At 42.3% G+C, this 27,157-nt stretch overlaps 3 protein-coding genes across 13 annotated transcripts in view; 1 reads left to right on the forward strand and 2 right to left on the reverse strand.

Moving 5' to 3' along the window:
* The window catches only part of SNAP47 (synaptosome associated protein 47), a 32,122-nt gene extending 15,285 nt beyond the window's left edge, over positions 1-16,837 (reverse strand). The window contains exons 1-3 of one of the 5 annotated variants that reach the window (XM_054814135.1): positions 16,740-16,837; positions 8,051-8,606; positions 2,218-2,702 (exon numbers count right to left, since the gene is read on the reverse strand). In XM_054814135.1, the coding sequence (XP_054670110.1) occupies positions 2,218-2,702; positions 8,051-8,547 (982 nt within the window). In that variant the 5' untranslated portion in view covers positions 8,548-8,606; positions 16,740-16,837. Of the gene's footprint in view, positions 1-2,217; positions 2,703-8,050; positions 8,607-12,555; positions 12,599-14,469; positions 15,558-16,739 lie in introns of those variants that run through there. The other 4 variants (XM_054814136.1, XM_054814134.1, XM_054814133.1 and 1 more) reach the window with 4 other exon arrangements.
* Positions 16,838-16,864: 27 nt separating this feature from the next.
* Positions 16,865-25,709, forward strand: JMJD4 (jumonji domain containing 4). Its single transcript, XM_054814138.1, has 7 exons — positions 16,865-16,970; positions 17,552-18,154; positions 18,776-18,941; positions 20,030-20,155; positions 20,879-21,146; positions 21,853-21,999; positions 22,859-25,709. Exons 2-7 carry the CDS (start codon positions 17,890-17,892, stop codon positions 23,168-23,170), a joined length of 1,284 nt encoding a protein of 427 aa, XP_054670113.1. The 5' UTR covers positions 16,865-16,970; positions 17,552-17,889; the 3' UTR covers positions 23,171-25,709.
* Positions 25,577-27,157, reverse strand: part of ALS2CL (ALS2 C-terminal like) — a 47,031-nt gene continuing 45,450 nt past the window's right edge. For all 7 annotated transcript variants that reach the window (XM_054814128.1, XM_054814131.1, XM_054814130.1 and 4 more), the window contains one exon: positions 25,577-26,925. In XM_054814128.1, coding sequence (XP_054670103.1) covers positions 26,854-26,925 — 72 coding nt within the window. In that variant the 3' untranslated portion in view covers positions 25,577-26,853. The remainder of the gene's footprint in view (positions 26,926-27,157) is intronic.

Genomic DNA, 27,157 nt, shown 5'->3' on the forward strand with positions numbered 1-27,157 from the left:
CAGCCATTATAAAGGATGTTATTGGCTAGGAAAGTACTGGCCTGATCCAGTACAGAAGAACCTCTGTTACAAAACAAATCTCACTGCTCTGTCCTGAGAATTTAAACACCCATGTGGCTTGGTCCAAAAAAAATACAGTCAGAAAAGACATGTGAAGCAGCTAAAAATACTTTCAAATAATCTGGTGTGTCTAAAACTCTTCACAAATTCCTCTTATAGGTGGCATCAAGCCAAAACTCTTAGGAAAGACAAGTTTTTGTATTTACTTATATAAATGTGCAATATGCACAACTTTAAGGCAGGACTAGTATAAACAGACAGGATCCAGATGAGACTATGACAGTTGTGGAAACGTTCACGTCTTTGAGCTGCAGCACCAAGGGCAAAGAACACTACGAGCCAGTTCGCCGAGACAGATGTACCTCCGCTGCAAGGATATTTCGCCTATAAGTCTCTGATCAATGTTCGCTATCTGAAAACAGACACATATATTTTATGTGGACAAAGGCAGGCACACATAACAGACTTTTTTCCCCCCTGCTTTTAAGGGAAAAAAAAAGAAAAAAAGAAAAAAATCAAAAATCAGTATTTCCACCATGTGAGCAGCCATGGAAAAAACCCGGAGGTTAAAACACAGTCCGTGACTGCCATCTTGCGACAGAAGACAGATGGCAACAGACTCTGGGGAAGGAACAAACAAGGGTTTTGGTGGAGCTGGAGAAGTCAGGATTTCCATAACCTCCAGTTTTCTTTACTGACATTTCCAAATTAAACAGGCAAAATGCAGGTGGGGGTAGGAGAGCAATATCCTTGACTCACTGACTCAGATGCAAACAGAGCAGAGCAGTGGGAAATTAAGCGCAGTAGGGCTGTATAACCAATTATTTTATGTAACCAGCCTTAAGACCATCAGGAACTGAACATCAATTTGCTGGAATAACTCAGTGCTTAAGAAACCAGCAGGTTGTTTTTCCTCCAAGTTGTTGTGCTGACATTTTAGTGCCAGATGCCCAAGACTTACTTCCTTAAAAATTAACAAGCTTTTCCAAGCTATGGCCCTTGACGACTCGTCAACAAGAGGACATTATCCTCCCTGCTGAAGTCTGGTTTTAGCTTGGTGCACAAAAATAGGTTCATCTATTGTTTCATTGTATCATTTTTCTACTCGTTTTCAACATACTGGCAATAAATCCATCCACTGATTTGTTCTTTTGTCACTAACAATTAGGAAAAAAAGAGGATTCAGGTATGTTGATAGAAATAAATTCCTAACAGACAAAAATTCACCAGCTCTCCAAATGAATCCAAGGTTGGATTACAAAAAAAACAACCCTCCCTGGAATTTTAGAAGTAGTAATAGTAGTAAGGAATGTCATTCTTATTGTTGTGAAAGTGTTTCACTCTCCACTGTGTTTTCTTAAAATGATTAAACTATGCATTCACCTCATCTGGAGACCTAAAATCTCCTAAATCCAAACACCTGAACTTCTCAAATAACAAAATTCTGTTTTTTAAGATATGAAAATTAACATGATGTTTATCCCATATGTTATTTAAAAACTTGCTGAACTGGAAATTTCTTTTAAACTGTCTACAGTTAACCGAACAACTGGTTTAATATAAATATGCTTCCAGCTACAAAATACCAAAGGAAAAAGAGCAGTGATGGAGGACTCTGAAGCATGCAGTCAGGAAAAGAATGGATTTCTAATGACCCTTCCCCACAGAGTGGCACAATACTGAATTGGTGACCACCGGAAAAAGAGTGACGTTGTAGTTAAGACGCAGGCCAGTAGCTGAAACTGAAATTAAGCTAATCCTTGGACAATGTGGTGTGGAGTTAGTGACAACACCAGCTGAGAGCACAGTGTTAAAGAGGGCTTGGCATGTTCCAGTTGTCAGGCTCCTGAGGGACACTCAGCCTCAGGACCTACAGTCACAGGTTTTGCTAATGTTGTTGGGAAAAAGTAAATCCAATTAGACTAAAACAGGGCCACATGCTTCTGTCATCTCTACCGTCTCCCCCCTGGCAAGAGAGCTTGAAGTCACCTAGCAGTTACTTCTTACATTTTATCATCAGTGTGGTCTCACCACTGGGGCCGCGGGGAGAGGATTTGCCTTGTAAATATTATACGCTATTCTGAGTTTGAAAACCACTTGGAAACTTTTGGTGCTAGCGTTACTGCTTACAGATGGATTGCTTTGTCTGTTACATACCTGCTTGCCAAATGGAAGTCCCCAAATCTACCTGAGGAGACTTCCTGGCACCAACAAATCCTAGGGCATCTTCTAAAAACTGCATCTTCTTGCTAAACTGCATCTCCAAGATGGGGATCGCTTCTGGCATCTTTGCTGACAAGAGCCGGTAAGAGGTGTCAGGCTTCCCAATAAACCTCTGACGGACACTGATTTCATATGGCGTATGAACTCTGATATCATCCACATCCTTTGATTCAAACCGGTGAATGACCTGAGAATTGCAGTCACTGATTTCCAGGCCAGAAGCGAAGAGCGTGAGTTTTCCTGGCTTGACATTTGAGTCTGTTCTGTGGGTGATAATAACTGGAATTCTAATTATGATTCCTTCCTGGTTCTTCGAATCGGAAACTGTGGCAGTTTCCTTTGGCTTGCTTTCCAATGGCGCTTTCCAGAGCTTGCTGCTAAACGGCCACCAAGAAGGAGACTCAAGCTCAGTCAACAACCTAGAGGAGAAAAGAGAGTGTTAGAAGGGTGAAAGCCAGTAGGACGGTCATGCTACCCCACCAGTTCAAAGCAAATTACCGCAGACACAAAGATTTCTTAATACTGAATCCAACCCTTTCCTATTTCGCTCCTCAAACCTATTCACAGCTTACCAGAATCCACCCATTTTGAAAACCAGCTTTTCTTCATTTGCTAACACATCGGAAAGTGGTCCTAGAATCTCACCATTCTGATGTGAGAAATCCAACTTCCAAGTTGATTTATTCAGGCCAATTTGCACCCATCTGTTCTTCAACTAAACACTGCCTTTTCCCCTCGATGTTTCCCCACTTGGCCATCACCACCACTGCCCTTGTCTACTCCTTTATATCTTAGCCCCATAGTCTGATGCTAGCTTTTGGTTTGCCCCCAGTCCCAAATTCCCATTGCCAGTTAAAACGCTAAGAGCGCAAGGTTGAGGCCAAAAAGCCCAGCAGAGATGCCTGCTGGTGTCCAGCATCCACCTCACCATCGATATTGGTGCAGCTCCTGAGACAGGCCTTCTTGCTGGGAAACTCATGTCTTAGCATAAAGATAACCGGACTCACTTTATGGAGGAATTAAGCAACTGCTCCCAAGGAAGAACACTGTATAACCAGAACTAATACATGGAGTCAGGCTCCTTATTGCTAAGCAAGAAGATGCACTGAAACAGGCACCTAAGTTTATCAGCTGCAGGCAAGAAAGATGTAACATGCCAATAGGAAGAATCAATGATAAGTAGGACACGATCCTTCTGTTGTATTTTCTATCGGCATAGCCCATTCCCCTTTTCCAGGGTCCTCTCCCAAGAAAGGATCATGATCACAGATCTCTTTGGGTCTAAGCACTATGATGCCCCAGTTCTCCTACCCTCCTCTCATCCCCTGCCCGTCACTTAAACCCATCCTGCTAGCAGAGGATCCTGTATTTCAGGATGACTCAGCCTCAGTGGCTGGAAAGAAATTTTGGGGTGAACTACATCTCCCCGCTCAGTCAACAGTAACTTCATATCTCCCTTTCCCACTGCACAACCAGCCACCTCCTCCCTCCCTCACTCATCAGCAGCCCCTGGTATCTTGCATCTGAGCCGCAGCGGCTGGTCTCCAGTTGCAGACAGGCACAGGAAGAAGCAAGTCAACCCTCTGGGACCCACTGCTCAAACAACCCTACCCAATCCCCACTGGAAAACAGCAGTAAGCTAGCTGGAATCATCCCACAAACCAAGCCAGCCTGCAGGCAACTAGCCTGATCAGGATGTTTTAAATGGAGATTTCTCAGCCCACCCATCAGTCACTGAGCAGGAACAGGAAAGCCATCTCTGGAGGCACTAATGGATTGTCAATTCACTAATGGGAGGGAAGAGGTTACCTTTAAATAAAAAAACTTCTAAGGAAGTTCAACCCAGATCAGAATTGTGCCCCCTCCCATCCCATCAATACCTTAAAGACTACCCAGTGATTAGAAAATGTCCCAGTGATTAGGAATGTGCCACTGGCATGGTGGTAGTAGTAGATACTTCTAATGAAGCCAGACCACATGTAATTAAATGTTTAATGAAACACTGTCATCTTACTGATGCTACAAAAGACTATTTACTGACTTAAATCCTAGAGATGCAAGCCTTATCAGACCAAAATACAAAAGACTACTGTTTCATTGCTATTTTGGAGAGCCAGCTTGATTTAATTTGCTTTTAAGTTTACTCTAGAAAGGTACTGCCTTATAAAATATGCATCACAGCAGTGCTGCTCTCAAGATACTTTTTGTAATGATTTATTTTCCATGAGAGAATCAGAGTGTGTCTACAGAAGACTTTACAATTTTAAAATCCTGTTTAATTTGGCTGAAGACAAAGTCTAATCTGAGAGAGGAAGCTCTAACTGAACATGCTTTGTTTACTAACCATAAAGTTCTACACCGGTTTCAAAACAGACCCACTTAAAGAAATTAATCTGCTAGGAAAAGCAGAAAAAAAATCATATTGGGAGTCAACCACTGAATTCATGGATAGCAGAGGCAGAATGAATTGTTCCAAGAATCTACTCCCAACTAAAGCATGAACATCAGATATTTATGTAGATAGCATGCAAGATGAGTAATGGGTCTGGAGCTTGCCGCTGACCTCTGAAAATGCTGCAACACTCCTTAAAAAAAAAAAAAAGGAAGAAAAAGACAACAGACCAAAGGAGATGTAACAGAAAGCTCTACAATAACAGAATTTGAAATGGCACAGTATCATAGATTTAGGGCTGAATTCTGAAACTATGAGGTTCAACTGAAGTTCAACACAGAGAAGGACCAAAAAAGCCCTAGGCTCTGCTAGCACACACCATCTTCCAAATTAAAAGCCATGCTCTAACCTACCTGCTGTAACTAAACAGAAACAAATGACCTGATGTCATTTCTAAAGAACACGAAGCACGTTTTTGTCCTCTTGGTGTGTGAAAGAGTTACAACAAGGTACTTCGGGGCAATGACAGCTTATGCCTGTGTCTCAACCTCTGAAAAGTCATTAAATTCCTACTGCAATATAGGTTTGCTTCATCACATTCACCATGAGAAAAGCATGTGCGTTCACTTACTGAAGAGCAGCTGCAATGTGACAAGTCTAAACCTCCGTTTACATTGTGGTAACTTATTCTGGATAGCTTTGAGCCTTAATTTTTATCATTTTATCCCTTCACTCGTCTCCTCCCCTCTTTCCCCAGGGACTGATATCCTGGCTGTGCAAGGTCTGATTTACAGTCAAGATTTTTCTGCTGCACAACCCTAACAAAGGCTTCAGCCAACTTCTCTGGCCTTCCATGGAGGAGTCACCCCACTGTATCAACAAACTATATGACTGGTCCTTATATACAAATGAAAATTTGCAACTAGAGTACCTTGTCCTCTAATAGTAACATATTAAAACGGAACCAGTGAATCTGGTGTTCTGTTTATTTTTGGTCTTTGAACATCTGCTAGTACGTCAGACTCAGCTCTGCTTATCTGCACACAGTTCCACTGAAAGCAGCTGTATATACCCAGGCATACACAAGAACAGACTTAATAATCCAAAGAAGCCCACACATACAGGCAAGATAAAGTTAATCAAAGTTTTAAACGCATGAAAGTAGATAAAGGGACCTGGTTCTTTTTATGAAAGACACCACCACCAGACTGGTGTCGCTCATATAACCTTGAGCTAGCAGACACAAAAACTTGTTATCAAAGTTTCCTTCTGCACAAAATCTGCTCCACATGCAAAATAGTCCTACATGATATTATCCATGTAGTTACTTCTCATCAAGTTTCTAAAGAAAGCAAGAGTCAAAGAGCCTTAATAGACATTAGCATATTTATGAATGTTAATTGTCTGAATTACCCAAAATGTAACAATCAAATGAGCTTCAATCACAGTCCTCCCCATTTTCTACATTGGTTAGGGACATGAAGAAATATATCATCAGTTTAAGAGAAGACTTTGGGCAAGGGGGAAGCAGCTTTATGAGAACACATGCACTACGTGAAAAAGTGTTAGAACTCCCCAAAAAGCATAGTGCAATTAAAACACAGTTTGGCTAATGGATTCTGGGCTGCGTTTTGGCCTGCGAACAAGCTGGCCAAACTCTTCATACTGTATATAAAACAGAATCACTGCTAATGTTCAGTCGATTTTCCTTTATTTTTCCATTTTTAAATCAAAGCATCTAGCTCTTCAGCTTCATGAGGACAAATAATACCTCCCAGTGCATCTTAACCCAAAACAAAACTCTTTTCCAAAAACAATGAGCAGGTATTTATTTTCCTACTCATTGTTTATTGCTACAGAACTTTAAAAGCTATTTCTGAAGCTTTCAGTTATCTTGGCTTTTTATTAAAGAGTATGGAGGATATCAACAGAATCATTGTGAAATCAACATTTTCTTTTAGACATGATATCCGTCTAAAAACAGATGCTTCTTCCAAAAACAACTAGTCTGAACTTTATTGTGTTTGTTTCTTCATGCAGGTGTCAGAGCTTCTATGAAGACACGCACAGCTATATATCTTTAAACATTACAATACTACTCTTAACCTTACTGTCTATTTCGGACTGCTGTTGAATCCAAGCTGCAGCATGCAAAATAGCATAGAATAATTAACTTTGAATGTTAATCATTAAATAGTAAAGTCATAAAACTCTGATTATGACACCAACCATTTACTATTCACATTAAGTTCTGCAACAGCTAAAGTTAAGCAACATCTCAAATGCTCCAAATCTCTTATTTCAGTTGTCTAATGGCAGCACTTTGTGGCTAATTTTTATGAATACACTGGCTTAAGTGCCTGACTGAGATTACCACTAATAGTCTAGAATTGTCTCTCCAGTTCTTGCACCACCACACTCTGCAGACAAAGCTCAGCAGTCCAGTGTTGCTCAACACCGTTCATTTTTTTCCTCCAAATGTATTTATCCCACCTAGACCTAAAGGCAGGCATTATTCCATGCAAAATCAAAAGCAGTGCAGTTTTATAGCATAAAGAAAGGAACGTTGTTTCTACAGCCATTTCCCCAACTACATCCGCACCACAGACCCAATCCTTGCTGCTGTGTGTAGCTGGGAAGTAAGTTCTCATGAAGGAAAGGGGAAGTATAAAGCCCTCAACCACACACTTTGTATGCAAAAAGCAGCTTCAAGAGCTGACTTTCATGGACAGAGAAAGGAGTACAATCTACTTGAACTAAAGATTAATTGGCAGCTGTCTCCTCATAACTCTAGGAAACTGCCTCCAAGTCAGCAGCCCACCTGCTTTTTTCCTTTGAAAAGAACCAGAAAAGCAGAACCGTGGTTGTATTTGCTGTGGAACAGCAAAACAGGCTGGTCCAGGACTGGCAAAATTAACCAAAGCCAACTTCCAGTATTTTTCATTTATGCATATTCTACGCAGCTAATAAAAATGTGATTGCAATGCCTTGTCTTTCAGCAGGGTTATTAACTTGCGTCTCTCTCCCCTACTTAGTTGCCTATTCTCTCAAAACTTACAAGTTGTTAATGTTTTGGAGATCTCTACCATTTCTGCCAGTTGTGGTGAAACTCATAGGGGCTTGAAAAAGTTATTTGAAGGACAGAGGGCAGGTATATATATACAAACAACTTCACCAGGGTGAAAAAATGTCACACAGAAGGGAGGACAGAAATACAGAAACATCTTGTAACAAGAACTAGATCCACAAAAGATCACCACAGACTTAAACTTTCACTGACAGTCAACAGTTCAGTTTCCTAAAGACCTCTGTGGATCTGCCCCATAAATTTCAGGCATGAACAACAATCCCACACCATTGATTGTGGTACCGTACCTGTCTGCTACATCCATATCCCCTTCGATCTTGTTGAGTCCTCTCATGATGTTATCAAACTGCTCGCCTTGGTAATGCAGCACTTTTGCTGTATCCTCCAGTCGTTTCTGCGATCCAGTCAATAACCCGGTCAGTTCTTTTCCCTTTGTTGACTGCAAAGCTGCTGCTTCTGCTCCTGCACCTTGGCTTGACAGCAACTGCTCCCTCCAGAAGTGCTCAAGGATGTTGAATACCACATTTCTGTTGGGTTGCAGAGAACTGAACCAGTGCTTGGTGTTCTTCTCTAAGATGGTAAGGGAGCTGAAGATTAAATTTGAAGATTCCTTCTTGATCTCACTAATACTAGAAAGATGGAAGTTGACCAAAAGCTCCCCAGTCTTGTCAGCTGTAAATTTGATCGCAACAGGAGTCAGCAAGAGTCTGCCAGAAACCCATTGTTTACCGGTGTCCAAGTAGTAAGAACAAGGCCAGCTATGGATACGTATGTCTTCGTTCATCAGCTTGCCGTTCAGATCCTCTTCTACAGGAGCAACACTCTCAAAGCCAGAAGGAGAAACTAGAATAAGAGAGGAAAAAAAATGCAAGAATCCTTAGCAACATATAAAAGCTGATGTTACAAACACTCACAAATAATTAATCTCATCCACAGCTGGCTTCCAGTACTTTCACTGTAACCTTTCAGGTGTGCCCCCAAGACAGATTTGGAAATAGGTACGGATGGGTTAAAATATGTGGTAACCATTCCTAACCACCTAAATATTTCCTTCAGAAAGGCTCACCCTTTCTGAGGAAGACAATCAATATTATTGCCCACTCCGTAACAATGTTGCCTCCCCTTATAAGGGTGGTGAGGCCATAGCACAGGTTGCCCAGAGAAGCTGTGGCTGCCCCTGGCTCCCTGGAAGTGTTCAAGGCCAGGTTGGATGGGGCTTTGGGCAACCTGGGCTAGTGGAGGGTGTCCCTGCCCATGGCAGGGGGTTGGAACTAGATGGGCTTTAAGGTCCCTTCCAACCCAAACCATTCTATGATTCTTGTAATGTTCTCATGTTCCAGCACATGATTTACAACAGCACAAGCTTCAACTGACTATTGCATTAATGCCCTGGATATTTAATACCCGCTGTGCTGTTTAGGACAGGGGAGGTGCACTATAATTAGATTAGTCTACATGTTCACATGCATATATTCATATTTTTGGGTGGAGGGAAACCTATTAAAAACAGAATCATGAAAAACTTTTACTAACTTTTCTGAGCCTTTCACATACCCATTTCTACTGGAAAGTGATCATGTAAGAAGTTTTCCATTTCCCACCACATCATCAGCTTCCCATAGACCAACAGATACTGAACAAAATCCAGAATATACCAAAAAACACAAGCTCATCAATATACAGCCACAAAAATCTCAATAAATAACTGGTCCTTCCCCTTCCACACTGATATCTCAACATCCATGTATGTTAAGAACACACTCAGAATGTCTCTCCAATGTATTCAACAGCACAGGTGAAACCAAAATGACCACTGACCAGAACTCAGAGTCATTAAAGAGCAGAAACACCCAGCCACAAATGTTCTTCAGAAATTGTCACTGTCTCAGACCAGCACTCTTGGTCTCGGGAGAGACTTGGAAAAATACCTACCTTAGAAAATTCAAGTCGATAACAGAACTCCTGGTAGAACAATGCAGCCAAAATAACCCCCCCAAATCTGTAGTATTTGTTCTGTGAAATATTCGTTGTTGCTCAGTTACTATCAAAGATGTTTGAAAATAGGAGTTTGGGAAGAACTTAAAACAACTTAGCAGCACTGCTGGGAAAACCTTGACTGATCCAAGTGGAACTTAAGATGAAAAAGATGCCACAGTGCTACTAGAAGAGGTGCTGCTGGCCTGGCAGAGCAGTTGCAGAGCAACTCTGCAAAAACGGTAGCAGAGCAAGCTGCACCAGAACCAGCAGAGGCTTAAAAAAAAAAAAAAACCACAAAAAAAACCCCCAAACAAACCAGAACTGACTCTGTTCACTCAGCAAGAAGGGACACAATGTTCAGGGCAACAGTGATTTCATTGCACCTCTGTGACAGGCCATGTTTTCCTGGGAACCTGTGATGCTATTTGATGACATAATATTAATCCCCTAAAACTTGCTCACTGGTATCTGGAATCCCAGCAAAAAAACAAAGAGCTGTCACATGCCTCAGGCCTGGCTTGCTTACATCAACACAATCTCAAATTTGGAACAGTAAATGAAATGAAACATATCTAGAGTGGCATCTCTCCACACTTCCAAAGAGGCTTCTTGTACCCAAGGGTTGGATTGTTTCCTGTAACATCTCCTTCCTAATGTTACAGTTTTCAGCATGAAGACTGAAGACCAATTATGTTCCACAACTCCTTTGTTAAGAGCCATTATGTAATGGTGATTTAATTACTCACCTATTCATTATCTTCTCAAAGCCTTTGATATATCATAGCACAATTTACAGATTAGTACCATAACGTTATCTCAAAGTGTTCTGCTAATCCTATGGCGCAATAAAAGAAAAGTTAGATCTCCACCACAAAATCCCCAGTTAGGTTGACACTGACACTAATTACACCTTTCGACTTGTACCATCTGTTCCCCTGAAGGAAACGTCTAGGAATTCTAATGCAAATAAAAAAAGCTAATAGTCCTTTTTCAGGTAGCACTGGTGTAAATTCCTATAGCACACAGTGAAGATCTCCTAGTGCTTTCAGGCTGCTGCATCATTAACATCCCTTAAATAGAGCGTTCTAACACTGAGTCCAGTTTCAATGATCTTTTATTAAATATAGTCAAAACTTCAGTATTACTGAGATAAGGACTACACATGGTATGTCATATTCCGCAAAAATCTTTACTTTGGTTTTCATACCTTACTTCCATGGCATTATGAATTTTAGTGAGGCAAATGGAAAAAATAACCCATAAGTTTATAAAGCTGCCAGAATTTAAAGTGAAAATTCTCAATCTGTTTTGGCCTAATAAAACCACAGTCCTAGAGACACAACTTCACACTGTACTATGGGCCAAGGAGAAGAGGAAAAAGCCCACAGAAATGCAATTTAAATGAGTAGCTATAACCAATAAAACAATGACAAATTCTAGCAAATACTATTTCTTTCTCAACATTTGCTACATAATTTCATAATCTGGAGAAAAAGCTTAAAGCTCTGGCCTCAATCCCTCCCTCTAGAAAAAGGAGGTAGTTCCTCTAATACAGCAAGGTTAGATCAGACAGATCCGATGGAGAGAAAGTTTTTTCCCAGCCTGACTGGGCTTGGACAGTAGCTAATTATTATAATTTCTATTTAAAGGTTATTTTCTTTCTTTCATACACAAAGAACAGGGAAAAGAAAACTACTTTTTAACCATCACTCAAATGCCACTGCAAAGAAATAAACCAGCAGTGGTATTCCAAAACAGCCATAAGCAGAACAGCAGTTTTTACAGGATACTTTAAGTGGAGAATGTTTCTAATATAGATACACGGTTAGATGCTAGTAAGGGTATATTTTTTATTACTATAACTGACATTATGGTAGTTAAAACAACAACATAAATTATGTTAGCGCTGAGATCAATGACAGTTGAAACTAAATCATGTTATAGCTTTATTAATTGGGATTTACAAATTACAAATCCAAATTAACTGTTTGACACTGCCTAAATATGAAGTAAATACAATAGCGAACAGACTATAAACAAAAATAAACATCTTCTATTACACCCTCAAGCTCCTCCTAGCCTAAACATATTGCAGAGGCAAATGAAATTTACTGAAAGAGGTCCCATCAGAACCAGGGGAAAAAAAAACCCAACAACCAAACAAAAACTTAAATGAATCAGCAGCCTCTCAATTTATCAAAACAGTGCTTCACATTCAAGAAAGCAGTAGATCCCAGCCCATACAGAGTAGCTGACATCCCCTTCCCTCACCCTGGGCAAGTCTTTGCTGCTTACACTAGTTTCTGAAAAATCTCATAAATATGAGCATGCTGCTCACAACAAGCTGTTGCCCTGAGATGTTATTTTATAAATAATGTATATAAATAATGCTGAAACCAAGACACAGAAAGATTATACGCCTTGAAGATCACAAGGGAAACCTGGAACAAAACGCAGGTTGCTCTCACTGCTGAGAAAGGCACTGGAGAACATAATGTCATCTGAAAAACAACTCCTAGACCTTGCTAATAGCAACAGCCACCTTCAACCAGGCACGGCCCTACCAAGGAGGCTAGGAGAAATTGTAAATGAGCAAATGACTCTTCAAGTTTTGTAACATCTCAGCCTAGAGCCCATTTTCACATGCTAAGAGTTCCACAAACTCTATACAACCACCACTAGCTTCCCATCAAGACAGTTATTTTCTCTCAAGCCTGCTCTCTACCATTAAGGTTCTGAAAATACTAATGTCTGATGCAGTCTCACAACTGTGCCATAATTCCTATCTTCCTAAACCATATCTCAAGCTCCTTACCTCTAGCTGTAGACACGGAAGTCTCAGGCAGCCTTTTGAGGGCTGTTGCCTTTACAGAATTGTACATCCGTAGGTAGAATTTCCCCCCCCCCCCCCCGAGTACTTCTTTCTCTTCGAAGTCCAAAAGAGCAGGTAAAAAAACCTGAAGTTAAAGCAAAAATCCTAATATGCCCGTGACCAAACAGAAAAATAAATAAAGAATGGAGAATGTATATTTAACCCTGGATCTAAGAGGTCAAGTCCTCTCAGTCCAGGAGAAGAAATGAAGCAATCATTTGACCTGCGTAAATATATATGTGTACATGCCTTAGGTCATCGGACTTTTGACTCACCTGAGAGCTTAAAGGCTTTGCCTGATAGTCAGCTCCTTTCTGTGCCTGAGGCCAGAACTTCCAAGCAAAAACTTATTTAGTAATTGAAACCATTCATTGTTCCAACACACGTTTCCCCCAATATAATGGCGTTTTAATTACCATCAGATCTACACAACTTTTTTTTCTTCTGAGAAGAAATTTAAACCTTGTAGAAATATAGATGTATGTAAGTATAACCAAGATTGATTTTATTCAACAATGAAAACAGTCACCAATGGTACAGAACTTAACTACTATTTATGAACATTCAACAGTATACTATAACACAAGACTTCAAGGAGTCAGATAAAAACACATGAGAAATTTTACTGATGTTAAACAAAAAGAAGTGGTCACAATTGTCTGAAATTAGCTGGAAAAAGGCATTAAATGTGTACTTCACCTGACACTCATGCATCGTGTCAGGCAATGGGGGGGATTAACCTGTGATTATGGTTTTTTGAGCAGCTAAAAACCATTATGATCCTAGTACTTTTGTAACTCTATTCTCCTCAAATCAGTATTAAAGAAACTTCTTTGTCTCATCTACTGGCAGCATTTTGCCTTTTATAAAACATGAACTAGATGATCTTTAAGGTCCTTTCCAACCCAAACCATTCTATGGTGAGCTCATGGCTAAAGACCAAATAGCTCAGCTACTGTTCTTCAAAATGAAAAGATTTCCCACCCCCCATATTTCCTAAAGTTTTGACAACCCCATTTCAGAAATGCTGAGCTAGGGGCCTTCTGCCACTTAGACAGCAGGTTTACCACAAGGAACTACTACCTGAAATTCAGGATCTCTCTCTTCTCCTCCTCCCATGACTTTATTTTGACCCTACCACGTGAAGTTCAGCTTTATGTCATTCCCATTCTGTTCCTTCTAAAATATGGCTAGAAGTTCCTTGTATAACAAGACATGGAATATTCATGGTTTTGTAAAACACAATGAAAATAATGCAATAAAACATACCATTCCAGTATTGCCACACAAAAAACAACACCACAAAAAACCCACAACAAACCCAACAACAAACAGATCTAAGTCCTTTAGAATACCATGCAAAGGACTACATTGGCAGGAAAAAAAGCCAAAACCAAATGGCTTTAAATTACTTGTAAATACAGTGAAGGATAGGTTTATAAACTTGAGAGGGCCACAGTCCCTGTATGCAGTGGAAGAGGAAGAGACATCTAAATGATTTCACAATAAATTCCTTCATTTATTTTAAAGAAACATATGTTTGCCTACACATTTGTCTACAGACCAGATGGCACATGCAGTCTCTCCCAATCTGGGCTCTCCAACATCAACACATTATCCACATCCTGCAAATCAGCTTTTTTTTTTTTTAAGCAAAGAGTTTGTCTTTTTGACCTATCTGCCCTCTGAACCGAGTGCAGCACCATGGTCTATGCTGCTCTGTGTAGCTGTGTAAGAACTAGGATTAGCACCAAAGAGGTGTGGATTATATTTCCGGCAGCGTCATCACAACATTGTATAAATTCTTTAGCTAACACATAACTCTGTGGCTGCTTCTATAAAAAGGAGGTGACTCACCTGCCTCTTGTGAAGTCCTTTGAATCACTCAATGAAGCGTAAGCATTACTAGTTACTGTAGGTGCGAGGAGATGCTACATACACTGGGAGAAGGTGCTGTCAGCTCAGGAGCAGATCATCCCTTCACAATGCCTCTACCTCAGAGCCTCCAAAACTTAGTCACAGATTCTTCTCATCTGCCTTTGCTAACTGAAATTTGTAGAGGGACTTCTTACAGGGGCATGGAGTGACAGGATGAGGGTTAATGGCTTTAAGCTGAAGGACAGTTGATTTAGATTAGATAGGAGGAAAAAATTCTTCCCTGTTAGAGTGGTGAGGCAGTGGCACAGATTGCCCGGAGAAGCTGTGGCTGCCCCTGGCTCCCTGGCAGTGTTCAAGGCCAGGCTGGATGGGGCTTTGGGCAAGATGGGCTAGTGGAGGGTGTCCCTGCCCATGGCAGGGGGGTTGGAAGTAGATGATCTTTAAGGTCGCTTCCAACCCAAAACATTCTGTCATTATCTGCAGAACATTTCTGAACATGTTTCTAATGTGTTGGTGTTTGTTTATTTTTTGTTCTCCTCCAAGTTTCTAGAGGGTCATTATCTTTGGTGGTTTATTCCCAAAGCTACCATCTGGCAAATGATGAGTTTAACGCTCCTGTGAGTCCAACAACCCTCATAATGAAAAAGTTTATAAAGCCTATCAAGTGACTCTCCCCTCTTTTTTAACTAAAGGTCTAAGATGCAGTTCCACCAGGTTTCCAAATCTATAATTCTCCAAATCACGCTACAAGACACAAAGTAATCCAGGCTGGGCCTCCAAGAGGTGCAGCAGGCAAAGACACACAGAACCTCTCTACTATGGCACACAGAGACATTCAGCTCCCCTTGTCTCAAAATATCAACAGATCCTCACTAAAGAATGGCTCTAGCCTGAGGGGCTTCTCCACATCAACATATTTCCATCCTTCTATGGAAATAATTTTGATCCCACTCCAAGCAACTTTATAGAAGACCAAAGTCCTGCCAACCTCTCCCAAATAAATTTAAGTACGGGACTGCCTCAGTTCCCACTCTTTAACTGACACCAGCCCCTACAGCACCCAGGTTAAACCTCATCAGGCTTCCTTTCAATCTTGACCATGTCTCAACCTCTCCAACCCAAAACACAGACACATCTACTCTTCCCAAACTTCAGCTCCCCTACCCTCCCAGGGTGCCCTGCCCCACCTCTGTCCCCCTTCCTTCCTCCCACAACTCACTCCCTTCTCCTTCCCCAATACCATCCCCAAGACTCACTACCTATTTCCTTACTCCAAGCTAGACCCCCCCCCCGAAAAACATTTCCATCCCTTTTTCTTCCTTTTTCCCAGTACAAAGTCTTCCTCCTCACCCCAAACAAAATCATAATCACCTGCTACAACAGATATTCCCCCAGTCCCTGTACTTTTCCCAACACCAGAAGAGACCCTACTCTTTTTCTACTCCTACTAGTAGGGAAAGCCATAGGTCAGTCACCAAAAATCCTCTTCTCTTCTTCACTGCTAGGCCAGGCTGCACCACAATCCTCATGTCTCCCTCTGCCACAGCTCTAGAGCAAACTTATCTCTAGAGCTCTCTGATCTCTTCTCCCTAGTATCCAGTGATAGAACAGCTAGGAATGGTTCAAAGCTGCACCAGGACAGGTTTAGACAGAACGTCAGGAAGCATTTCTTTACTGACAGGATGGTCAAACCCTGCAACAGGCTTTCTAGAGAGGTGGTTGATGACCCAACCCTGTCAGTGTTTAAAAGACATTTAGACAATGTCCTTAATAACATGCCTTAACTTGGTCAGCCCTGAATTAGTCAGACAGTTGGACTAGATAATTGTTGTAGCTCCCCTCCAATTAGAAATAATCTCTTCAAATCCCCACACCTTCCCCAAGGCCAGACCCACTTCCTCCCTTCATGTTTATCCTTCCCCTACCTATAAGTCAGAAATCCAAATCTCCATTCCTATAGGTCAGAAATCCATATCTCCGTTCCCATAACTCCCCACAAACTCTAGGCCAGAACCCCACACCCATTCCTTTCCCTAGGCCAACCCCTAACCTCTCCATCCTCATCCTTCTCTCAGGCTTAGGCCAAACCACCCTTCTTACACCCAGGTACTACCAGCCTCCCCCTTTTCCCCGAACCTCGGGAGGACCCCCCAGCCTCTCCCCTTCCCCCAGCCTCAGGAGGGCCCTCCAGCCTCCCCCTCTCCCCCAAACCTCAGGAGGACCCTCCGGCCCCCTTCCCCCACACCCACCTCCCTCAGCGCAGCTCGGCCCATCGGCGACTCCCGCATCAACGCTCTGCGCCTGCGCCCGCTGCGCCTTGCTATTGGTTGAAACGCCGCGCCGGTGCTCTCCCCTTTTCACCCCCCCCGGGCCCCACCCGCCGAGCGTCGAGGTTCCGTGAGCGGCCGCGGGAGTCTGTCCCCGCCGCCGCCGCCGCTCACCCCGGGGTCCTGCCCCGCGGGGGGGGGGCGGGGGTGAGGGTGAGTATCCGTCCCTCGATGTCCTCTCCGTTTCCGCGGGCCGCGGACGCGCGGGCGGATCAGGAGCCCAGCGCGGGGATGGTGTGTGCGACTCCCTGTGGCGTCCGGGTCCTCCCCCTGGAGCTCCGTGAGGGGGGAACTTGCCTCATGGCGGCCTCTCCCTCCCCCTGAGCACCCCGGTCTCCCCTTCAGCCCCCGTGTCCCCCCTCTCCCGAGGCCCATCCCTGCAGGGTGTGTGGCCTCAGTTACCTTCGGGCCTCCTCCTTCCCCCCCCCCCGCTATGCTCAGTCATCCATCGTCTGTCCATCTCCCCCCCACCTCCCCAGACACCCCCCTTTTATTCACTATTATTTACCTTTTATTTTATCTGTAATTGTTGCCTGATCCATAAAGGTCTGGGGAGGGTGGAGGGTACCAGAGCTTACATCTTCTCCTGACAAAGGCGTGAGCCCCAGTACTGTCACTGGGCTGCAGTGGTTTCCCAGGGCCCTAAATATTCAGAGGGTTTACTTCCCTCCACCCCTGCAATTAACTCATTTAGCAAGGATGTCCCACTGAAATTAATGTTTCTGCTCTTTTAGGAAGGAACCAGCCTTTGCTGGTCGTCCCCAGAGAGCGTGGTCGCCCTGGCGAGAAGGTGATGAGGGAAAAGCAACTTCACCGTCCGTAGGGTGACTTTGTTGTCAGATATCCCACTGGCACTAAACTTTATCAGCTATGGAAGATCCTAATTAACCCAACATGGTGGGATGCTTCTGCACAACTTCTTGTTTTACCTCTGGCCGTTTATATTTTCCTGTGACTTTTCATGGATTTAGAGACTCAAGTCCCATTTTGAAGTAGTTTTTTTGCCGTAGCTTAACGGGATAACATCTGGTCAACGCTGTCTTGGCTAAGCCAGGAAAGGTATCCAGCCTGCATGGACAGGGCAACATTCGCCTGTTCCACTGCCTTTTTTCGTGACTACAACAGTTCATCTCAGGGTGCATTCTGCCTCCCCGGAGGACACGTTGACTTTATTGAAAAAGTTGAATCATTCACTTACTCAGACTTTTTCCGTGATTATTTGATTCCCAACCATCCCTGTATTTTCTCAGCTAAATTCACTGAAGACTGGGGCAGCAGGAGAAATTGGGTTACTTGGGATGGAAAGCCTAACTTTGATCATCTGCTGCAGAAGTTTGGTAAGTCATGGCATTTTCAATACCTAATTAAAACACGTACGCTAAATGACACAGCTTTTTTTTTTAATCTTAGGAATAGAACCGCTAGACAAAACCAAGCAATTCCCCAGACTTTTTTCTAAATTAATGTGTTTGTTTTCTGTACTTACTCACACTTTATGTTTTGCAGATTCCAATCTCAAATTTATTCCACAATGAAATAAAATAGAGTGTTGTATAGTTTAACCATACCAGTTCATATACCTGCTTAACTTTAACCTCAGGAGCAGCCTGACCCTTTCCCCGGGCAAGGGGAAAGTGTTCTGTAATTACAGTGAAATATCTCTTCAGGTTGTGAAATATTAGTATATTTAATTGGAATCAATACCCCACTCCTAATGTAGTTTGAGGGGAAAATTCTGATCACATTAAATAAATAACTTCTGGTCTGAATTGTTTTTGCTTAGATTGATGGTGTTGGGAGTGAGAGCTGGCCTAGGCGTTGTTGCTTTTTGTGTTTCTACTGTGCTTGGCGTTATAAGGCCCAGATATTGGAGGCTGTGCAGGGGATAAGGTTAAGGGAGTTCAGTTTCAGTGTCAGTTATTCTGTCTCCACCCGGGCTCACAGAGTTTATATTTCAGGAGAGGCTGTAGTACCTGTTGCCAACTGTGATGTCAAGGAGTACAATTCTAACCCGAAGCAGCAGCTCCCCTTCAAGGAGTATGTAAATTACTGGAAAGAGTACATTAAAAATGGCTACCGTTCATCCCGAGGGTGCCTTTATCTAAAGGACTGGCACCTGAGCAGGTAAGAGCACCGTGGAAACCCTTGCATACCATGCACAGCAGAGAGCTGCCGTGGAGCCTTAATACTCAACTTTTCATGCCCGAGTGTTTAAATGCTGGCAGTGCTGTTTGTTAGCACCTGCCCACCAAAATATCAGTCTCATGTGGCGTGGTTCTTGGTGTGCTTCACACGGCAAGATCCTTAAACTGGTCATTGTTTCCTGAAGAGGCCGACATTTCTGAGCGCTTTCCTTTTCATCTGTGTTTTAAATGACTGTATGTTATCCCTGTGGAAACCGTGTGGCTGTAACATTTGCTTTTGTTTGACTGCACAGTGCAAAACTTACTTTTTAAAAAGAAGGGGGACATTTCTAATTATGTTTAATTGAGTGTGTGAGTTGTAATCCTTTATTATCCATTTTCTGTTAACCTTCCTGGTCGTTAAAGTTCTTTTCACCCTGGTCTGGCTTTCCTTCTCCTCCAGTCTGCTGCTTGCGAGGTGGATCATTATCCTTTCTCAACGTCTGTGTAGGACTTTTATGTCTTTTCTCTCGAATCTTTTCTTCCTTAAACCCATCCTGCTCTTAATCCAACTTTGTCGTGATCACCTCGTGTGCCAGTGACTTACAATAGAGGAAGTTTGTCAGTCTCTGCCTCCCTGTTTGTCTGCTTTCCCAGACACCGGTGCCGTGGCTTGCTTCAAAAAGTCTGCGCACTGGGAAAGGGGCAGCATATCCTGTGGGAGGGGGCCACACGCTTGTCAAAATCCCTGCTAACCTTCACACCCCCAGCCAGTCATCCAGTGGGACAACCAGTCTTGCAGGTGTCTCGTCTAAAGAGAATGTGTGTATTAGGAACTGCCTTTCCAGAATTAGGAGAAGTCTCCCAAATAGCAGTTAACCTTCACAGCTTTCCCAGGAGACAGAAAAGCACTGTTGCGTGCATTTTACACACAGCTCGGAGTTGTCAATGACATAAAGGAGATGGCAGCTAAGTATTAATGGCCCGCGAGAGAGCTGATTGGCCTCTGTGTCTGGGTTTTGGGAACTGAAGTAGAAGGAGCAATGCTGCATTTTTCTGAGACTGATTTCCAACACATTACCTCTTCAGAGCTTTCCCTGAACAAGATGTTTATACAACCCCTGTGTATTTCTCATCCGACTGGCTGAATGAATACTGGGATGCTATAGCTGTGGACGATTACCGGTTTGTCTACATGGGACCTAAAGGTTCATGGTAAGGCAGTGTGGTTTCTGTCATTCTTATGTACTCATTTTTAAGATTTAGTATTACAGGGGCTTATCACGCTGTACTTCAGGATAGCATCACGCTGCAGAGGCAGTGTGTGGCCATACCGGTACAGTGTTGTACCTGAACCCAGCCAGTCTTGTTTCTCAAGCAGCTCATGTAGTTCTGGATGTGAGCTGCCCTTACACAGTCAGCTAAAGTGCTTTTGTGCTTCAAAAAGCCCTGTATTGCACACACAAAATCTGCAAAAGTTGTCAGCTAGCTTATGTAAGGTTTTAGAGCAGAAACTGCCTGGGGATCGTCAGCCACTTGTTATTTGCAGAGTCAACAGAAGCCTTGGAGGGGCGCTGATGAGTAAGTCAAATATTTTGCAGGTGAAAAACTAAGCCCAGCATTGGTGCTAAAGTTGCATTTACAGCATTCTCATCAGTTCGCATCACAGCATCTCCTGTCATTGATGCATCTGTGGGACAGATTCAAAACTAACTAATGGAGAAGCACAGAAGCTATAAAATACTGCAATACTGTGTAGATATAGTGGCCTTCTAATACTTAAACCAGTCAAAATTAAATGAAAAGGATGACAGTTTTGGATCAGGATTGCATAGTAAAGATTGATTTCTGTGTGTATATGTCTGATTCCCACAGACTTTAATTCATCTTACAGCTTTTAGGCGTTGTATTTACTTAAACGTCTGCTTTGCCCCACAGGACTCCATTCCATGCTGATGTCTTCCGTTCCTATAGCTGGTCAGCCAATATATGTGGGAGAAAGAAATGGCTGTTGTACCCCGCGGGTCAGGAGGAGTACCTGAAGGACCGCCATGGCAACTTGCCCTTCGACGTGACTGCACCTAGTCTTCAGGACAGGAGTGTTTACCCTCGCTACAACCAAAGTCAACCCCCTGTTGAAATTGTGCAGGAAGCAGGGGAGATAGTCTTCATCCCCAGTGGATGGCATCATCAAGTTTACAATCTGGTAAGATAACTGATATCAGCCTTTTCATAACGTAGAGAGATAATCAGGCAGCAGGCTTGAATCAGCTCAAACTTTTATTGCCACAGCGTGTTGTGAGTGCCAAAAGTCTAACTGGGCTGCAAAAAAAGTTTAGAGAGATTCACGGAGGAAAGGTCTATCAGCGGCTGCTCAAGACGATGGCTAAAAGCAAGCCTGAACTCACAAGTTCCTTGTGTCATTGCTGGGAGAGTGTGCAGTTGAAGAAGCTGTCTGCACCCTCTTTTCTTATGCTTTTCCTCATTAGATGCTACTAGTCATTGAGATACAGGATGCTAGGTGAGATGGACTTAATGCGAGGCTGTTAAATTACAATTTGCAGTTAGAAACCAAGATTAATAATAGAAAATGCTAACAAATTGGTCTTTGTGACTACAAACCAAAATTAACAACCTTGTTCCTTTCTCCCCACCACCTTCTTTCACCTTTGTGCCCTTAAAAGGTTCCCTAGACAGAGGAACTGGAGACATTTGCCAGTTTACAGAGTGAAATAAGATTTGATTGTTCAGTGACATTAGAAAGAGACAGCCTTTCAGCACAGCGGTGGTAGTGGTGCCAAAGAAGCATTTTCCATGCTGAGGAATATGATTTTGCAGCATCGGTGTCGTTACAGCTGTTTTCTTGCACTTTCCTACGTCGAGTCTAGTAATAATTTAAATTATTCCTTCAGGAGGATACCATTTCCATTAACCACAACTGGGTGAATGGCTGCAACGTGGCTATAATGTGGTGCTTCCTGCAGGACGAATTAGCAGCTGTCCAGCGGGAAATCAATGAATGGAAGGACCCTATGGATGATTGGCACCTACAATGCCAGGTATAACAACATGATGCTGGCTGCCCGACTCTCTATTAGAGGATGATATATTTCCGGGGTGCATTGCACCACCTTATGAGTTCTAAGACACACAAGTCCTTAACCTCATACCTGGAGTTAGTACGTGTGTCATACAGATAGTAGGAATTGGTGACAGCTTCATTTTGCAGGAACTCAAATACTACTTTAGTAAGATAGGAAAAGGCTTGTGCCAGTACGTATTTGCCATGTCAAGGAGGTTAGGATGTTGTCTAAAACACTACTGTTTCTTGTGCTTTTCTTCAACTGTCAAGGTTAGTATTAGCATCAAGATCAACCCTTTATGTAGGATTTACGTTCCCCTTTAAAAATACGTGTTTTTTCATGTAAATAAAAGAACTGATAAGACAGACCCCCCGCAGAACTGATTTGAAGTCAATTCATGACAAAACAGTGCATCTGAAACAAGGAAAATTAAGGTGAAGGTGGCAGCAGGTTTCTGTGTCTGCAAAGTGATGCTTTCGGAACATGTAACTATGTTGAGCAGTGTTGTATCTTGTATGCTTCCAAAATCTTAAGCATGAAACAAATGTAAAGTTTATTTCTGGAGGCGGTTACTGCTGCTAGGTTGGTGTCATTCAAAAATAGTTTCAAAAAACACAGCCATTTAGTACTTAGAAGAAACAGACTGTTGCTTTTGGGGCTAGTGGCATTTCAAGTAAGGTAATGAATTTTAGTGCCACTGGAAAATTACAATAAAATATGATTAAACATGGTTACTTATGATTCCAGATAGTTACTAGCTTGATAAAAGTATGTTTTTGTAACTCTTACTGTAAATGAGAGTTGTTTCCATTTCAATGCTGTTTTTTTTCCCTAGTTGATCATGAAGTCTTGCACGGGTATAGACTACAAGGAGTTCTACAACTTCCTCAAAGTTATTGCAGAGAACAGGATTTCTGTCTTGGAAAATGGCCTCGATGACGAAGCTTCGGCAAAGAACACTCCAAAAGCTGCCATTTCCACCTTGGGCATGCTCCATGCAGTGTTTGATTTAAAGAGGACTGTGAAGGTGTTAACATCATTGAGTGCTAATGAAGATTTCAAGAAACTAGACCTGACGTCACTTTCTCCACCTCCGGAGGCATTACTCCACCACTTGAAAGCAGCAATAGATACGGCGCTACTCTAACTTCCTATTTATTTAGTTCTTTGTAAAATGAACCTTTTGCAAAATGGGTGTTTGTAGAGGACTGACTCCTCCCTGTTTAACAGCTATTGCAGTTTAAGTACAAAGAGCCTTAATATAGAGTGGGGAGAGAGTACATTCATAAGACAACCAAATAATTTTTAAGTTGACAGCATTTGAGTATCTAGAGTAATTGGACAGGAAAAAAAATAATCTCAGATAAAGGAAAAACTCAAATCATGTTAATATTGTATTATGAGCCCTGCTGGTGAGTATGCATTCAGGGAAGGGGAACAGAAATTCTCAGTGGATCAAGTTTAGGTCTGTCAGGGCTAAATACTGAGATTGCAGTGGTCTGCACCATATTCCCTCTGCTTCTGAGGGCACTGCATACAGACAGCAAACCTGCACTGCAGGCTGCAGCAGTTAAGTTCTGCTTTGCTTGGTCACACCTAAATTGCTTTAAGACCTGTCCTACTTCCAGGTGCATCTCAGCCTTTTTCTTTTTTATTTTATTTTTTTTAAATATTAGAGGACCCTACTCAGTTAGATTCCCTTGAAGCCTGAGCTGGCTCAACAGCCGTAGCCTGGATGTGAAGAGCTAACCGTACTATTTTCCTGTACAGTGGCATGTCTCTAAAGCTGAAAGTCTCAGGTAGAGTCAGCCTGCTCCAGGATCTGCAGCATTAAATTTAACATATCAGGAAGCTGGAGTCCTGATAGCAAATCAGTCACTAATAATTTAAACATGTCATCCACCCAAGTTCAAAAGGAGGAACTTGAATGTACTCTCACATTTCTACACACTATTTCAAGGCGCTGTATTTTATCAAGCAGAGATTTGATTAATCAGGGAAGCTAGCAAGTAGCCTCATATATGTCCTAAAAAAGCCATGCTGTTAACACACCAAATAGCACTACTGCATGGTTACATAGCACAATTTGCAACCTGAATGCTACCCTTGGGATAAGAGAGTATTTCCAGTGTTGTATCCCTCTTGCTTTTACTGGTTGGTGAGAAAGCCTAGAAGCACAAATGGCTGCACACTGTTACCTTAGCTGCCTCTTTAAGGCTCACTTGAATTAAAGCTCAAGAACTTCCTCAATTTTCAACAAGATGACCAGTAAGAGCAACTAATAAACTTTACATTTAGAAAGTGCAATAGTAGAAATCTTCAGTAGGCTGAAAAAAATCTCATTGTTTTCTAGATAATCCTGTGGAGTTTGTACATGCATGCATTTTGCATGTCCTATTTTGTAGTCGAAATTCTGCATTTTGAGTAGGACATGGTACCTGAAATTAAAATCAATACCTAGAGCATGGAAGAATGCAGTATGGAGAAAACAATTTTTTTTTTTTCTTTTCAACAGCTGTGACTACATCTCAGTGATTCAACCTTCTGGCAGGCTGTTTCTTTACACTGGAAAACTGCCAGTTTTTAAGCAACTCTGAAATTAAAAGTTCACAGCTGTTACTTAGGGCTGTTTACATTCTCAAAGGCAGGCAGCTGGAGCTTTCTTCCTTACATGAAGGTGAGATTTCAGAGAGGTGAGGAACAATGGTTTAAAGCTGACAATTGGTAGGAAAGCATGTTTGTGGTCTTGTATTCCCCAGTCTCACTGCATGCTGTGCAACTCATATTGGCACCAACCACTTTAAACACTGCAATTTTATAAAGGGTTTGCTTAGATGAACAGTACTTTTCACATCCCATGAAGCTGGAACTGCTTGGCTTTGCTGTGTGAAAACAACAAAAACCCAAGTCTAGCTTTTACACCGAGAACCCACTATCTCAACATACCCAGGACCGGTTTAGACACCATGCTGTCCAGCAGGCTACATCCTCATTTGGATGGATGGCATGAGCTTGCTGTGATGCAAAAATTCAGGCAGCAGTTCTCAGGGAAGAGGCATCATTTCTGCAGTTAGTTCCTCTTCCCTGTGGAGCACTGGTAAGGAGGAAGATAGGCCAGGATCGTAGGGTGGCTGAAGAGGTGTTCAAGTAAATATTCTCTTCACATGAGCTCTCCCTGCACCACAGCATCTTCAGCTCTGAAGATGTGTTACAGCTGTCCTTCATAAGACCTGGTAAGGTTTAGTGTGATTAGTGCAAAACAATGGGGTAAAAAAAAAAAAAAAAAAAGGTAGTTTAATTGCAGGAAATGATCTTAAAGTTTAAGCCGTGTTCTCCTTACTGATTCAGCAGGGAACAGAAGCACAAAAATTGGTTTTATCAATTCAGTCTCTTATAATTACAGTAGGAAACTAATTTCTAGTTCAAATTCTCCATTCCTATGAATAATCAAGTAAGGGAACCACGTATTTTCTAAAGTTAAAGAGAGGAAAGCAAATTCTCCAATGCCTGAAGACAGCAACAAGATTGGAACAAAAAGTATGCGAGCCTGGAATCTCTCTTAAAAATTAGACAGCTTTATTTAAATACAAGTTACTGTAAAACATACATTAGGATTCTCTCATACCAATATATTAACTATTGTAATCAGTGTACTATTTATTAAAGCATAATACTTGTGATAAACAGGAGGAAACAGTCTGTACAGTTTTGTTCTGTTTTCCTGAAGTCACAGACCTGGACAATTTAAAGTCAATGTGTAAAATAAAAGCAGATTAAAATCTAGTTCAAAAGAGCTTTTGCTCTAAATATGCAACTCAGACATTACTATTTTTGTCTGATAGGCACAGGATACCAAATATCCTTTTGCCTTTTCTAAAGGCAGCATAAAACCCAGCCCAATTCTAATCTGATTTGTACCCCACTGGTGTCAGTGGGTGAGATCTGTCAGCAGGAAGCTGCGCACCTAGGAAAACCAGTGTTTTTGCAGCTCTATCAGTGCAGAAAGCCAGGTGGTTTTATGTTTTGTCTCACCGGGACTTGTAATTTCTCAGCCCAGGACAACATACGTCCATTCTAATAGGCACACACGAACCCCTGCAGAATTACAAAGCAGCACTAGCACGTTCAAGGTTCAAGTGTGATATCCCTGAGATTGAACAGGAGTCTGCAGAATATAAATATGTACTTTTAAGTATCATAAAACAAGGAAGTTAGTCAATAGCAGCTTTACAATGCAATGGAGAGGTACTGAGTTTGACATAGGTAGGAAGAGGAATGGAAAAACCTTCCTCTCAGGGATACAGGAAAAGCCACCTCACTCCAGGAACAGGTTGTTTAGGAGCACGGAGATGGCCTCTCCTGTCCATGCCACATTTCTGCAAACCAGAAATAGTCCCACCGAAACAGTTCTTGTGGTTTCATTTAACCGCTTTCTATAAAATAACCTCCCTTACGTCAGTTTACCAGTGCAAAACAAACACAGCATCTGAGAGAAGAGTTAAACGAGGTTCCAAGGCAGATGATTGCTATTTGCAGGAAAGTGAAATAAAACCTCAGGGCAAAAGAAACCTCGGCCACTTTCCACAGAGATTCCCAAACACAAGCTGAGGTTGCGTATTGAAGGCTTTTTAGCCCACAGCATCCATACGTCTGTGCTTTACGATCATAGCTAGTCTAAGAGAAAACCCAGCAACAAACCCTCATCTGATAAATAACCGTTCTTCCCTCTTTAAAGGCAGCCAGAACAGCAGCGACTTGATTGCTTCTTCATCCAACAGTGTTTGGTCAAGAAAGTGCGGCAGGGAGGAGGCTCCCTTCGGGTCCTGGGGCTCAGGAGCTGTGAGCGACGTGGCAGTTCTCCCTTTGGTGGAGTCTCATCCTCTGGATGTGTTCGTAGCATGACTGGACAAGGAACGGAGCAACCCATTAAGGAGAAGTTTTGGAACTTTGGGCCAAAATCTGGTCTCTTGCACACAGAGTGAAGCCATGCTGCCCCCACAGATGAAAGATTAAATCTGCACATTATAAATTAAAGGTAGACTAGAAGGCAAATAACCCGTGCTAAGCATAATGACAGCCCTCTAAAATTAAAAGGGAGTATAACGCATCAGTGCCTGTACTACTCAGGAAAGGC

Source organism: Grus americana, chromosome 2 (genome assembly GCF_028858705.1).
Source record: "Grus americana isolate bGruAme1 chromosome 2, bGruAme1.mat, whole genome shotgun sequence".
NCBI lineage: Eukaryota > Metazoa > Chordata > Aves > Gruiformes > Gruidae > Grus > Grus americana.